The sequence below is a fragment of the Belonocnema kinseyi genome, chromosome 1 (genome assembly GCF_010883055.1).
Source record: "Belonocnema kinseyi isolate 2016_QV_RU_SX_M_011 chromosome 1, B_treatae_v1, whole genome shotgun sequence".
In the NCBI taxonomy this organism is placed as follows: Eukaryota; Metazoa; Arthropoda; class Insecta; order Hymenoptera; family Cynipidae; genus Belonocnema; species Belonocnema kinseyi.
In genome coordinates, this window is record NC_046657.1 from 8,931,520 (window position 1) to 8,948,046 (window position 16,527).

The window sequence follows — 16,527 nt, forward strand, 5'->3', positions numbered from 1 at the left end:
GTTGAAGATTCAACTATTTAAAAAATATTTTCATCTTTTTTGGGAGCAAATTAATAACCTTGGTTGAAAATTTAACTATTTTGTGGAAAACTTTTTTTCTTATAGAAAATATAATTGTTCTATTTTTTGTAGAATATTGACCTTTTTTTATTTAAAGATTCAACTATTTGTTTAAAATTTTTATTTTTGTTTCGGAGCAGATTAATCTCCTTGGTTAAAAATTTAATTATTTCAGTCAAAGATTAATCATTTTAGTTGAAAATTCACCACTTTAATTAAAAATTTATTTCTTTCGTGGAATTTTTTTTTTAACTTGAAAATTTAATTGTATTTTTTGTGGAAAATTTACCTTTTTTATTTAAAGATTCAACTATTTTTTTTTTTAGTATTTTGATCTTTTTTGGGACAAAATTAATATACTTGGTTGAAAATTTAGCTATTTTGTGGAAAACTTTTTTTTTTGTTATAGAAAATTTAATTGTTGTATTATTGGTTGAAAATTTACCTTTTTTAGTTGAAGATTCAACTATTTAAAAAATATTTTCATCTTTTTTGGGAGCAAATTAATATCCTTGGTTGAAAATTTAACTATTTTGTGGAAAACTTTTTTTTTTGTTATAGAAAATTTAATGGTTGTTTTTTTGGTTGAAAATTTACCTTTTTTATTTTAAGATTCAACTTAAAAATAAAATTTCGTTCTTTTTGGGAGTAAATTAATCTCCTTCGTTGAAAATTCAATTATTCCAATTGAAGATGAATCATTTTAGTTAAAAATCTTTGGTTGAAAATTAATTCTTCAAACTAATAATTTAACTATTCAATGTTTAGTTAAAAATTCATCTACTTTTTTTAAATATCGTCTTTCCTTTTTGAAAATTAATCTTCTTGGTTGAAAATTTATCAGTTATGTTGAAAATTTAACTATTTTCTTGAAAATCCGTTAATTTTGCTTGAAAATTAATTTTTCCAACTAAAAGTTTCACTATTCGATTTCTCTATTAAAATTTTATATTTTTTGGTTCAAAATTTAAGTATTTGTTTCAAAACTCATTTATTTTGCGATTTTATTTGCTTTCTTGTTTGAAAGGCTGCTTTGAGCGAATGTCATGAGTTAAAATAAATGTTTGAATTTAGCGGCAAGTGCGATTACTTTACTTTCAGTTGACCGGAAAAATAGAAAAACTTGACCGGGAATTTAAAAATCGTCCGTCGAATCCGCACCCTGTTTATTAAATCTGAAATCAAAAGAAAAAAAGCACCTAGTAAAAAATACTAAAAAATGGTCGCCTGAGCCTCAAATCCGGCTCTCACAAAAGTGGAACTAAGTGTCTTTCGGTGACGACGGAACTCGAGTGTCTACCGACACTCGAGTGCATCGCTCCAACTCGTAATATTTCTTTCAGATTTTGCTGCAGACTCAGGGTCATTGTTCACAGCCTGATCTGCCGGTTTATGGTTCCATGGAGAAGAAAACCGTGCGCCACTACGTCGGAAAGGCGAAGGGCCTGGGAATCTCTCCGCAAGGAGTCCCTCGTCTCACAACCGTCAACCAGGACCAGGTCGTCAATCCAGCGACTCGGGTCGTCCAGTCATCAATCACTCGACCCCGACTCACCCTCCCAAATGACAACACGAGTAGCAGTCCTCTCTCCCGTGGCATGCGGGCCGTCCAAGCATGCAATTCCACGCCGCGAAGTTCCGCCCCGATCCTCCAAAGGTCCCTCGGTCAAAATCAAAACACAAGTCTGAACAGCACCGACATGGACCAGCTCAGCGAGCGAATAAAGCGCGAGAAACTGAAGCAGGTGCATGCCAAGGAGCAGCAGCAGCAGCAGGAGAAGCCTCTCTATCGTACACCGTCGAAAGTGACGCCGATTATCACCCAGAGACCGATGGCCGGACAGCGGGGACAATTTCAGCAGAGACAGACGACACCGAGACTCCAGGGCCCGGGGCTGATGACGCCAAGGCAGGTTCAAAATCGAATGGCAACGCCGAAGCAGCAGCAGCAGCAGCAGCAGCAGCATGGACTGGTGGTGAATCCGGGAAGAGTGGATCAGAGACGAGTGGTGGTGAGCAGTTCTCCGGTGAGGCAGAAAACGCCGGTGGTTTCACCTCAGAGGAAAGTGACTACTTCGTTGTCGTTGTCATCGTCAACGTCCTCGTCCTCGTCGTCGATGCAGCAACAGCAGCAGCCGGGCGAGCTCAATGTCCAGGTAATTCATGCAGAACCGGCGGAAATTCAGGAGAAGATTATTTCAGGGAGGGTGACACAGCAGCAAAGCTGCACTCCCAAATCTGAAACGGAGAGTAATTCGAGCGAGAGTTACGCGTATTTGCAGAGAGTGATTGAAAATCCGGCGTCGGCTATCGTCCAGGAACAAATCAAGGGCAATGTTGCGAAGATGCTGGTCGTCTTGCTGGATGGGGAGCAGAGGCTAATTACATTCGATATACCGGCGGAAGACTGCACAGTCCAGGATTTGCTAGAGCAGGTACGGGTATGTCTACTTTTCGTTCCTTTTCCACCATTTTCATTTTGCACTTTATTTTGTTTTGTTTTTTTATTTTTTTTTCGTTGATTTTATTTTTTGCTTCTTTTTTTTGGTGGTGGTTTATTGGTGAATTTCAAGGCCTCACAGACCGCCGGTTCCTATCTTCCCCTTTTTGTTTCCTATATTAAGTTCACAGGGTGGCCGCTGAACCAGGAAACCATGAAATTGGCAGTAATTTTATTTATTTTTTTTTGACCGGGGATTTTACAAATTTTTAGAGAAAAAAAATTCTTACAATTTTGATTTTAACCGGTTTTTAAATAACTAGTTTAATTTGGATCTTTTTCAATTTTGATATCATTTAGTTTAGAATGCGTAATTCGAAAATCTTTCAATTTAAAAAATTTCCATTTTAAATTTAAAATTTTTTAACGTAGATTTGGATTTAAAGAATTTTAAAATGCAGTTTTAAAGACTTTAGCAATTAAAAATTAGAAGCATTTAAAATCGAAGATTTTTCATTCAAAACAAATTTACTTGATCAAATGTGAATATGAATTACTTAATGATTTTTTTAAATTGAATTATACTTTAAGATTTAAAAAGTCAATAATAATTTATTGTAGAATGTCCAGACTTTAACGTTAAAAATTAAACTGTTTCAATTGGAAAGTCTTATTGATTAAACAAATTTAAACGCCCTATTGAAACTATATAAACTACTTTTAATTTTTAAATAATGTCAAAATAATATAATTAAAGGCTTTTATTAAATTTGAAATATAATTTCAGTCTGAAATATTTCATTTTTAAACCATGAAATTTGAAATTTTTCAATTAAGAAAAAAACAGTTACTTAATAGTTAGAAATATCTTGACTGTTTATGTAAAATCAGTAATTATAAATTAAATATTCAGAACAAACAAAAAAAAAAACTAAACCTTAAATTTTACAATTTTAATTGTTCCATTTAAACCAAAAATAATTTGTGAGTCAAATTGTTGAATTTTGATGTATAAATAATAATTCAACATCTATTATTCTTCTTTAAAAAAATCGATTGAGTTGAAGAGATATTTAGAAGATTTGAAAAAATTCAAAAATTATTTTAAAATTTGAAATGATTTTCAATAATTTAATAGAAGTGTCTACGTGTACCGAAAAAATCCAGTTATTCGTACCAAAATTTCGGTGCAAATAACCCAGAGTCTAATTTGAAAATATAGATTTTGGCAAATCTCGAACAAAAAAATTTAAAAGCTTTTTAAGAAATCTGACAGGCTTTAGAAAAATAAAAAATATTTCCTAGGAAAATTGAAAATCATTTTTTATTTTAATAATATAAGTTTAAGAGAATATTTAAAAATTATAAAAATGTACAACAATTTTTAAAAATGCACGTCGAAGTTTTTAAGAAAAAGTCTTTAATTTTGTAAAATAAAAAAAAATTAATTTGAAAAAATGTAAAACATGTAGATCTTTCAAGATTTTGAAATAAAATTTCGAAGCATTTTAAAGATTCTTAAACAAATTTATAGTTGGAACTAGAATTTATCCAGAATAATAATAATTCTGACATGGAACCGGGAATTTTGAGCTAGTAGTGGAAATTTTCGAAAAGGAACAAAATTCAGAATTGGAACAGGAACTTTTTCCAAAGAATTCTAATTCTGTGTTGAAGCAGGAAATTTTCAAATTTTAAGCATTTCAGGGTTGAAACGGGTACATATAAAAAAGAATTATAATTTTTCTTGGAACAGGGAATTTTTTAATTTAAATAAATTCTGAGCTGGAACAGGGCATTTTTTTTAAAGAATGAATTCTAAGTTGAAGCGGGATATATTTCGAAAAAGATTAAAATTATGAATTTTAACAGGAAAATTCTAATTCTTAGTTGAAACGGAGAATTTTCGAAAAAATTAAAACTCCGGATTTAAACGAGAAATTTTCCATTTTTAACCAATATTGAGCTGAAAATAGAATTTATCCTAGAGAATAACATTTCTGAATGGAAAAATTAATTTCTTAACCAAAATTATAAACCTGAGTTGACACGAGGTATTTTCGGACAAAATTTAAACTATGAATTGAAACAGGGGATTTTACTAAGAAATTATAATTCTTAGTTGAAATGGAGAATTTTCGAAAAGAATTAAAATTCTTGATTTGAACAGGAATTGTTTCAAAAGAGAATTTTACAAAAAAATATAATTCTTACAATTAGTAGAAATGAAGAATTTTCGAAAAGAAGAAAAATTCTGCATTTAAACATGGAATTTTTCAAAAAGAATTAAAGTTTCGAATTTAAACGGAGAATTCTAAATTTTTAACTAATTTATAATTTTGGAACTGAATCTGAATCTTTGAACTCTACAATTTATAAAATTTACAAATTTTGTAATTTGACAATTGAACTACATTTAATTTAAAATTGTTTAGTTGCAAATTTCGATTTTATATGTGTAAATTATTGAGTATTTGAATACAAAATAGAGTGCTTAGATTTGTAGGTCGGTTTTTATTACTTCGAATGAACCAATTTTTATATTTAGTGTTCGATTTTTTAAATTTCATTGACCTTGAAAAATGTTATCTAACCGAGAAATGATCTGGAATTTTTTTCTATGATTAAAACGGCCACCCTGGGTTTTTAAAAATAATCAGTTGAATTTTTATCTTTTTAAATTATGATATCATTCAATTTAAAATGCGCAATTCAAAAATCTTTTACTTTAAACATTTTACATTTTTAGTTGTCAAGCGTAAATTTTAAATCAAATACTTTTAAACAATAAAAAATTGTAAGAGTTTAAAATCGAAATTTTTTTTATAAAAATACATTCATAGTTGATCCACTCTTAATATAAATTAATTAATGAGTTTTAAAATTAAACTTACTTTAGGATTATAAAGTGAATAATATTTTACCTTACAAAAAAAATTAATTTGCAAGACAAATTGTTGAATCTTGATGCATAAATAGCAATTAAACACCTATTATTCTTAGAAAAATTTCGAGTAGGTTGAAGAGATATTTAGAAGTTTTTGAAAAATTCTAAACTAATTTAAAATTCGAAATGATTTCAAGTAATTTAAACTTTTAAAGAATTTTGAATGACAAAGGAGTTTTAAATTATTCAGAAGAATAAAAAACGTTTCATAGGAAAATTGCAAATGATTTTTTTTTTTTTGAAAATTTCATTTTAGGAAAATATTTTTAAAAAATTAAAAAGATTGACAAAATTATCCTAAATTAATGTGGAAGATTTTAAGGAATTTTGTCTTATTTGACAGGATTAAAAAAATTTGTGAGGAACATTTTTAGGAAAAATTGGAATAATTTTAAAAGATGTTTAGAAGTTCTGGAAAAATGTGAGCAATAATTTAAAATTTGAAAAACTGTAAAACAACATGCTTTAAGATTTTGAAAGAAATTTTTTAATTATTTCAAGGATTTCTAAACTAAAATATAATTTAAGGAGTTTTTAAATTCAAAATTATAACGTGGGTATGTACTTTTGGAACTGAATCTGAATCTTTGAACTCTATAATTTATCAAAGTTAAAAAAATGTATTTGGCAGTTTAACTGCATTTAATTTAAAATTTTTCAGTTGAAAAGTGGTAATAGCTTCCATGTTATATATGTAAATTATTAAACATTTGGATACAACATTTTTTAATTTAAAAACTGTTAAGATTCAGTTTTAAAAGTTTTAAATTCAAGAGTTCCACTTTGTGAGTTTTAATTTGCACCTCAGTTTTTATTTCTTCAAATGAAAAAAAAAATTTGACTTTATATTTTGATTTTTTTAAGTTACATTGACCGTGAAAATTGTTTGCAAACCAGGAAATGGCCGGGAATTTTTAAATTAAAACTGACACCCTGAGTTCAGGTCCCTAAAGTAGCCTATTTTCTGGGGAACCGGGAAATGACAATGAATTTATTTTTTTACCGGGAATTAAAAAAAAATTTTAATAAACCTGGAAGTCATGGAAGTTAAAAAAAAATGACTGGAAAAGTCTCTTGAATTTTGTAATTTATTTGAATTCTTCTAAATTCATTTATCTCTATTTAAGTCAATGCATTTTTTAAAGTTTTTATGTAATTGGTTCTGAAATATTTTAACCTCATCTTGAATTCTTACACATTTCATTTAATTCTTTTTAATTCCCTTGAATTTTTCTAAGCTCACTTCAGAGTTACTGAATTCAATGAAGTTTTTTGATATTTTAAAATTATTTTTTTTCTTATTTTACCTTGAATATTTATGAATTTAAATCTGAAACTAATCTAAATTAATCTCAAAATTACGAAAATCAGTGGAATATTTTTGATTTAAAATTTGTTTGCCACTTCATTTGTATTCTTTGGAATTTAACTTTAATTGTTTCGAGGTCTTATGAATTTAGTCTGCATTTGCACCCTTTGATCCCTATATTTTATCCCATAGGAACTGTGAGGTCTGATATTGTGCCTGGATACTGGATAAAAGGTGCAGGCCTCTAACTAACAACACTAATTGCACTGTTTAATACTTTTTTTGAGCAATGGCAATATTTTCTCAAGTTTTTCCGTTAATGCTACCATTTCTTTAATTTTACTTAAAAAATATTTTTCAACTAGTTCACTAATTGACATAAATCACGTGGTGTTTTTTTGTCTTTTGAAATTTTGAACCATTTATTTTTTGTTCTCGTGAATTTATGTAGGGATTATACAAAATAACGGTAGCCGTTTTGTGGATGATCTTACTGTTTTTTTTGTTTTTTTAAATGAATTAACAAATTAGTTCAACTTTCAGCCAAATAGTTGAATTATTCTGAGAAAGAAAAAAGTTTTCATCTAAAATGTGGATTTTTCGGCTAAAAAAATATGAGCTTAGAACAAAATATTTGAGTTTTAAAACAAATATTTACATTTTTAACTAAAAATATGACTTTTCTGTTAAAAAAAATTAATTTTCAACTTAAAAAACGATTTTTTAAAAACAAAATAGCTTTTTCAAATAAAGAAATTAATTTTCAACTAAAAAAATGAGTCTTGAATAAAGAAAATGAATTTTCAACCAAAAATGGAATAGTTCTGTTTTTGGTTAGAAAAATAAAGTCTCAACCCAAAATATTAATTTTTAACCAAAAAGTGGAATGGTTTAATTTTCAGTTAAAGAAATGATTTTTTAACTGAAATAACGAATTTTGAAATCTAAAAAGGAATGTTTAACGGAATAGTTTTTTTCCAATCCATAAGATTAATTTTTTCTATTTTAAATGCCAATTTTCAAAAAGTACGTGACTTTAATTCGGATTTAGAAGTCAAAGAAATATTTTTTAATTATAATTGAAAATTTAGTATTGTTTTTTTTTTCAGATTCATCCTTTCTTATTTAAAAAATCAGCTACCTGGTTAGATGTGTTGAAAATCAATTTTTCTGATTACAAATTTAACAATTCCAGTAGAAAATTGAACTATTTTGCTGAAACTGCGTTTTTTTGTTTGTTAAAAATTAGATTTTTTACAGAAAATTTAACTGTTCTATTTTTTGTTGAAAATTGATCTTCTCTTGGATAAAAAGTCACCTATTTGGTTGAAAATTAATATATATATTTTTTAAATGAAAGTATATGTTTAAAAATGTATGTACTTTGTAGGGAAAATTCGTCGTCTTTTTGTTTTGTAAGAAAATTAATCTTTATGGTTTACAATTCATCTTTTGGGTAAAGAATTCAACTATTCCATTTGAATATTAATAATTTTTTATTGAAAATTGATATTTTCTGGTTCAAAATTCAACATTTGTTCTTCTATTTCAGTGATTCTATTTGATTGAAAACTTGTTTTTTCTTTGTGTGAAACGGAATTTTTAAAACCTGAAATTGTAAATATTATTGTAGCTGAATATTTTATAATTTTAGTTGAAAATTCATTATGTAATCATGTAATTATTCCATTTTTGGTCGAAAATGATCTTTTTTAGTTAAAAATTCCTTTTTTCTTTGTTGAAATTAAGCTTTTTACTTGCAAATTTATCTTTTTGGTCAAAAATTTAATTATTCTAGTTAGATTCATAATTTTACTTGAAATTTCACCTTTGTTTGACAATGTTAATTTTTTTCTTTTTGATGTCAGTTCTTTTTGTTGAAATTATTTTTTTTTTCGTGGAAAGTCATTTTTTTAACTGAAAATTCAACTTATTCCAATTGAATATTACATAGTTTTATTAGTTGAAAACTCATGTTTGGATGAACATTAATTTAAACTATTTTAAATTTAATTATTTAAATTTTTTGTTTTACAATTGATCTATTTTTAGTAAAAATGAATTTTTTTTAGTTGAGCATTCAACTATTTCGGTTGAAGATTGATCATTTTCGTTAAAAATTCATTAGTTAGGTTGAAAATTGAACTATTTTGTTGAAAATCCATTTTTTGTTTGTTGAAAATTAATTTTTTTAACTGAAAGTTTATTTTTTTGTTGAAAATTGATTTTTTTTTAGTGTAAAATTTAAGTATTTGTTTACAATTTTATTTATTTTACAATTTTTTCCTCGGCTGTGTTAAAGGGTGTTTGAAATTAACGTCATGAATTAAAATAAATGTTTCCGTTTTGCGGCAAATATTAATTAATATGTTAGTTTTGATTGACCAGAAAAATTGAATAACTTGACCGTGAAAAACCGGAAATTTAAAATCTTCCGCCGAATCGCCAATTTAAAAACAAATTGTTGAATTTTCAACTAAAAAATATGGTTTTTTAACTAAATTTTTACATTTTCAACAAAATAGTTCAATTTTGTTAGACAATTTTTCAAAAGTTGTAACTCAATTTACACTATTCTAATTCTTAATAAATTTTCTACTAAAAAGAAAAAAAAATTGCTTAGTATTGTTTAAAAAAATGTAGAAAGATCAATTATAAGCTCGATAATAAGAAAGGGAAATTTTGCATCAGAAATCGAAACTAAAAAGAACAAAATAAGGTGTTTATTTAGTTTGTTCGGTTGTGCCAATAAATGTTTATTGCCAACAAATAGCTTAATATTAGGTTTTGTACATTATAAAATTATCAAAATTATTATTTTCATAATTTGAAGGGTGGCAGTGCATAACGAGGTAAGGGACATTTTTTTCTTCTCATTCAAAATCAGCTTCCTTGGAACTCAATTCATTTTTTGGATTGAACTTTTTTTTCTGTGTCCGACATACTAATATCGCAGGAACAGATTTTTATTTTTGTAGAGTTTTGTAAATTAGATTTTTTTAACGTTTTAAGGCCACTTTTCAGAAGCCATGGATTTTTAACCTCAACATTGAAACCTTCTTTTCGAAAATGAATTATTGTTTTGTTTATGAAACAAAATTGTCTTATATTCTTCAGAAAGACAGTATCCTGATAGGGAGTGAATCGTTTTTATAAATTGATTATTTAATTATTTTAACAATGTTTATCACCCGGAAATGTCAGGGCATTTTTCGAGAGAATGCTTATTTTTTTAATTCCAATATAAAATTGGATGACAATGATTCTTAATTTTGAAAAGTAGCTTTATATTTACTTTATTCAGCTTTTTGTTTTGTCAAGTTGAAAATTCATTTTATTTCAAAAATAATTTTTTTTTTTAACTAGAACTAGTTTTTTTTAAATTGGTTTCTTCTTTTTTTTCGTTGGAAATTATTTTTTTTTTAATTTGAAAATCGAACAAAAATGTAATTCTTATTGAATATTCCATAATTTTAGTTAAAAATTTATCTCTTTGCATGAACATTACTTCTTTTAACTGAAAATGGAACTATTCTATTTTTGGTTGAAAGTTGATCGTTTTTAGTTGAAAATCTGTTATTTTTTATAGAAAATTAATCTTCTTAGTTAAAAATTCAACTCATGTTAAAAATTCGTCTTTTTTTAATTTAACTGTTTTTTATTCAAAAGTAAAAACTTTTTTTTTAATATCATCTACTACTTTTTTCGTTCAAAATCTATCTTTTTTGAAATTTAAATTAATTTAAGTTGAACACTTTTGTTTAAAATTAATTTTTTTGGCTGAAAATTCATCATTTTTGTGTGAAATTTATCTTTCTGGTTGAAAAATAATTTTTTTTTAATTCGTTTTTTTATTTGGCTGAAAATTATTATTTTTTTTACTGAAAATTTATCTGTTCCAGTTGAAACTTAGCAAATTCGTTGATAATTTTTTTTTTAAATTATTTTTTAATCTGAAATTGTTCAGTTGAAGATTCATGATTTTAGTTAAACATGCATCATTTTAGTTGAAAACTAATTTTTTAAATTAAAAATCGACCTTTTTTAGTTGAAAATTCGTCTTTTTTTTGTAAAACTAAATCTTTTTGGTTGAAGATTCATCTCTTTTTCTGAAATTATTCTGGTTAAAGATTCATCGTTTTAGTTAAAAATCAATCTTTTTGGTTTAAATTTAAACTATTAAAAATTGATATCTTTTAATGGTTAAAAATTATATTTTTAAAAATTAAAAACCGAACGAAAATTGAATTATTATAATTAAATATTCTATCATTTTAGTTGAAAAATCATCTTTTTGGTTGAAGACTGTCATATTTGATTGAAACTTCGTTTTTTTTTCTTCGGCTGAAAATAATTTATTTTGCTAAAAGTAGATCTATTCCAGTTGTTGATTTAACAGTTTTGTCAAGAATTTTTTTTAGTAAACTGAAAACGTCCAGTTAAAGATTCATCATTTTCGTTAAAAAATCATTAGTTTGGTTGAAAGCTAATGTTTAAACTGAAAATTTAACTATTCAATTTTTGGATGCAATTTTTTTTAGTTTTACATTGGTATTTTTGTAGAAATTACTCTTCATGTTTGAAAATTCATCTCTTCGGCTGAAAATTCTATAATTCTAGTTAAAGATTCATCGTTTTCGTTGAAAATTCATCTTTTTCGTTTAAAGTTCAACTATTCCAGTTGAAGATTCATTTTAAGTGAAAATTCATGGTTTTTTTTTTTTTTTTTTGAAAATGCAACTATACTTTTTTTGAAAATTGGTTTTTTCTTTTGGTTCTAATTGAATAATCCATACTTTTTTTAAATGAAAATTTAACTATTCAATTTTTGGATGGCAATTGATCTTCTTTAGTTGCAAATTTATGTCTTGTTGAAAATTCGTCTTTTTGGTAGACATTAATTTTCTTGGTTGAAAATTAAAATTTACAATTACAGTTTACAATTATTATTTTTGAAGTGCATGTGTGATGAATAATAATGAAATTTGTAGATTTCGGGGAAATTGGTATGGAAAATATGTTTAATATCAATATTAAACTCTAAATTGAAACTGTGATCAAATAAATCAACTTTTTCGATCTTCTCATTTAGGTAAACGTTCCATTTGGCACGGAAAATGTCGTTTCCTTAGTGAACGATCCAACCTTAGGAATAAATTACATCGTAGAGGTTCATTCTGCAGACAGCGACCAGAATGACCCAAAACATGTCTCAGAAGATTCCGCGAGAAATCCTGTTCGCAGCTCATCACCTAGGTAATTTAATTCTCAATTATTATATTATTACCTCTGTATTTTCCAATGCTTTCTTCTTCTTACACCATTTTTTCATTCACTTACAATTCTATAGAATTAACAGATTATTTTTCTCATTGAGAAAATATAATTCGCTACCTGTAGAATTATCTCAGATCGTACTTTTAATATTTAAAAAATGTTTTTATTGCATTATTTACATTTAAATAATAGTTTTGAAAATCAAATTTGATCGAAAACAGATAATTTTTACTAGTTATATTAAAAATCGGAACTCTTTATACCTTGATCCTGTAATATATATGATAAATTTCAATTAAAATTTTTACACTTCATAGGTTGGCATTTACAGTGTATTTAAATCAATTCTTGCTACTTAGTTTTAGAGTTCTGAGCCAGTTATATTACTTTGAGAACGGTAACGAGAATGAGAATATTACCGAGAAATGAATTCTCTGCGAATTTATGAAAATCTCAGAATTTATTTTAATTAATAGAAAATTAAATTTTTTCATTAACTTTTCGGTTGAGAATTCAACCCTTTTTTTTTAAATTTTGTCTTTTATTTCAAAGTTTACCTGCTTTAGCAGAAATTAAATCTGTTTTGGTAAAAAATTGATATTTTTTGGATAAAAATACAACTATTTGGTAGAGAATTTAACTTTATTGTTAAGAATCCATCCTTTTTGATTGAAAAAATTCGTCTTTTTGGATTGAAAATTCAATTTTTTTCGTCGAAACTTATTTTTTTGTTACAAAAATTCAATTTTTGATGTTACTGGGTTACGTGGATTTTTTTAAAAATAAAAACTCAACTTTTTTTGCAATAAAAAATTCTTTAACTTTAAGATAAATTTCATATTTTTTTTATAAAAATGCAATTATTTGCTAGAGAATTCAACAATTTTGTTAAAAAGTCATCCCTTTTGGTTAAAAATTGTTTTTTTTTTTTGGTTTGAAAATTCAATTTTTTTTTGGTAGAAAATTATTTCTTGTTAAAGAATTCAAAGTTTGATCGTAAAAACACGACTACAATATTTTTCAACAGAAAATTCAAGTATTTTTTGAAAATTTATCTTTTTGATTTAAAACTTCATCTGTTATAGAAGAAATTTCATTTTTTTTTTATGAACATGTAACTTTTTGGTTAAAAATCGTTGTTCTTTGCTTGATAATTCAACTAATTTGTTTAAAACATTTGGTTGAATCGCTTTGTTAAGAAATCACTTTTCTTGTTCGAGATGTATATTTTAAGTTGAAAAGTTATCTCGTTGGTTAAAAGTTTAATTATCTTGTTATAAATTAATCTTTTTTTATTTAAAATTCAACTACTTGGGTCAAAGTTAAACTACATTGTGAAATTTTTTTTGAAGGCTTATGTCTGGTTGAAGTTTTAACTGTCATATTTTTTGTTTGAAAATTAAATTTTTGTAAAGAATATTTGTCTTCTGGTTTGAAGATTCAATAATTTAGATAAACTTTTATTTATTTTTTGAGTAAAAAATCCTTATTTGCTGGCAATTCGTCCTTTTGGTTTTAAAAATCTCTTATTTTGTTTTATAAATTTCATGATTTTTTTATTAAAATAAAAACTATGATACTTTTTAGTTTATAGTTTGTCGTTTTAGGTTAAATATTTAACCATTATATTAAAAATCCAATTATTTTTTAGAAAATTCCAGTATTTTGTTAAAGAGTTATCTTTTAAAGTAGAAAAAACTTCTTTTTTTTTCTTAAATATATTAATACATTTGAAAATTTTAAATTTGTATATGAAACACTGTAATTCCTGGATATGTACGAGCTAGAAAATAATTTATATTCAACCGCTCATATAACCTGGACAAGACAAATGTTGTTAAAAATCTTAAATTCTCTTAAATTCTTTTTAATTTTCCTAAATTCTGTCATATTCTCGGAACTACTTTGTTAAAAATAATTTTTTTTCTTGGTTGATTTATCATTTTCAGTTGAAATTTTTTTCTTTCTTCAAAATTGAACTATTTTAACATTTTTTAAATGATTTTTTTAACTGAAGATTTAACTATTTCATGTTTGGTTGAAAATTGTTCTTTTCAAGTTGAAAATTGAACTATTTGGTAGAAAATGTATGTATTTTGTTGAATCTTCGCCTTTGGAGTAGAAAAGTAATCTTCTTTGTGACTAATTCACCTTTTTTCGTTGAAAATTCATGTATTCTGTTAAAAGTTTATCTTTTTCAATCGGAGATTAATCGTTTTGATTGAACATTCATTCCTTTGGCTTGAATCTTTTTATTATTTTTTTTTTATTGAAAATTTACTTTTTCAATTGAAAATTTAACTATTTCATGCTTTTGTATTTTGTTGAAACTTTGTCTTTTGTGGTAGAATATTAATCTTCTTGGTGACTAATTCATCAATTTGGTTAAAATTTCAACTATAAGATTGGACATTCTATTTAAAATTATAATATTTGGTTGAAAATTAATCTTTTTTACTTAAAACTTCTTTTTTTAAAATTAGTTTTGTATTGTACATTAGTTTTTTTTAAACTAAAAATCTTATTACATTTTTTGTCCGGTTTTTGTTTCTTTTTATAAAAATTTAATGTTTTTGGCTGGAAATTCATTTGTTTGTGTGAAATTGAACTATTTCGTTAAAAATTTATTTTATTTGGCTTAAAGCTTATTTTTCTAACTTAAAATTAAACTATTCTATTTTTTTCGTTTATCTTTTTTAGTAAAAAATTCGTCTTTTTCCTTGAAAAATTTCCTTTATTTTTGGTAAAAAATTTACATTTTTATTGACAATTTATCTATTTGGTTGAAAAATAATATTTCTGATTGAAAATGAGTTGTTTTTTTGTATTGAATATTGTGTCAATTTTATGTTTGGTTGAAAATTCCACTATTGGTAAAAAAAATTAATTGTTTTGTTTCGTACATTCATTATTATAGTTAAAAGATAATTTCTTTGCTTAAAACTTTAACTACTTTGTTAACATTATTATTTTTTTAACTGAATTTTTCTAACTAAAAATTTAACTATCCCATTTTTTGTCGAAAATTTTTTTTTTATAGACCTGTAATCTTGTTGCTTGAAAGTGTACTTATTTTATTAAACATTTGTCTTTTTTCGTAGAAAATTCATCTTTCAATAAGAAAATTCAACTATTGGTAAAAAATTAATTTTTATCATTGAAGATTCATTATTCTAGTTAAAAAATAATTTCTTTGCTTAAAACTTTAACTACTTTTTTGAAATTTTTTTTTTGTTGAACCTAAATTTTTATAACACAAAATTTAACTACCCTATTTTTTGTCGAAAATTTATATTTTTTGATAGACCTGTAATCTTGTTGCTTGAAAGCGTAACTATTTTATTTAAAAAATTTCTTTTTGCGTAGAAAATTCATCTTTTAATTAGAAAATTCTTCTATTCGTAAAAAAAATTTATTTTTATCATTGAAGATTCATTATTCTAGTTAAAAATTAATTTCTTTGCTTAAAACTTTAACTACGTTGTTAAATATTCGTTTTTTGCTTGTGTTTTTGAAACTTATTTTTTGAACACAAAATTTAATTATTCCATTTTTTTAATCGAAAATTTATATTTCTTGATAGACATTTAATCTTCCATTCGTTTGAAAATTTCGATATTTTTTTAAAACTGTCTTGTGGTAGAAGATTGGTCTTCTCGATTACTAATTCACCTTTTTGATTATTAAAAATTCATTTGTTTGGTTGAAAATCTAACTATTAGGTAGAAAATTCCTTTGAAAATTTGAATTTTCTTAAGAAAATTAATGGTTCTATCTAAAAATTGATAATTTTTTCTTTGAAGATTCATTATTTTAGTTAATAATTACTTTCTGTGCTTTAAAATTTAACTATTTTGTGGAAAATTCGTTTTTTTATTGTGTTGAAAATAATTTTTTTTTACTGAAAATATTGCTATACTGTTTTTGTTATAAACTTAATCTATTTTAGGTGAAAATTCATTTCTCGTATTTTTTGGAGTTAAAAATGCAATTTTTTGGTAGAAAATGTATATTTTTGGGTTGTAAATTCAACTTTTTGGTCCACAATTTTATTTTGTTTTGTTTTGAAAATTAGTATTTTTTGTTTGAGGGTTCAAGTAATTTGTTGAAAATTAATTTTTTCTGTAACTTAATTTTTCAACACAAAATTTAATTATTCCATTTTTTTAAAAATTTATTTGTTTGGTTGAAAATCTAACTATTAGGTAGGAAATTCCTTTGAAAATTTGATTTTTTTTTTTAGAAAATTGATTTATTTTGTTAAAAATTCATTTCTTTTATTGAAAGTTAGTTGTTTTTTTTTTATTTCAAAATTAATGGTTTTATCTAAAAATTGAACTATTCCATTTTTTCTTTCTTCTTGATAAACATTTAGATTTATTGTTAAAAATCCAATTTATTTTGTTGAGAATTGGCCCATTCGGTTAAAAAATAATTCATTTGTTGAAGATTCATTATTTTAGTTAAAAATTAATTTATGTGCTTTAAAATTTA

The 16,527-nt window shown here is 25.0% G+C and overlaps 1 protein-coding gene across 5 annotated transcripts in view; it reads left to right on the forward strand.

Moving 5' to 3' along the window:
- Window positions 1–16,527, forward strand: part of LOC117179068 — an 85,437-nt gene that overhangs the window by 23,914 nt on the left and 44,996 nt on the right. For 4 of the 5 annotated variants that reach the window (XM_033370818.1, XM_033370742.1, XM_033370920.1 and 1 more), the window contains exons 5-6: window positions 1,404–2,501; window positions 11,849–12,012. In XM_033370818.1, coding sequence (XP_033226709.1) covers window positions 1,404–2,501; window positions 11,849–12,012 — 1,262 coding nt within the window. The remainder of the gene's footprint in view (window positions 1–1,403; window positions 2,502–11,848; window positions 12,013–16,527) is intronic. The other variant, XM_033370900.1, reaches the window with a different exon arrangement.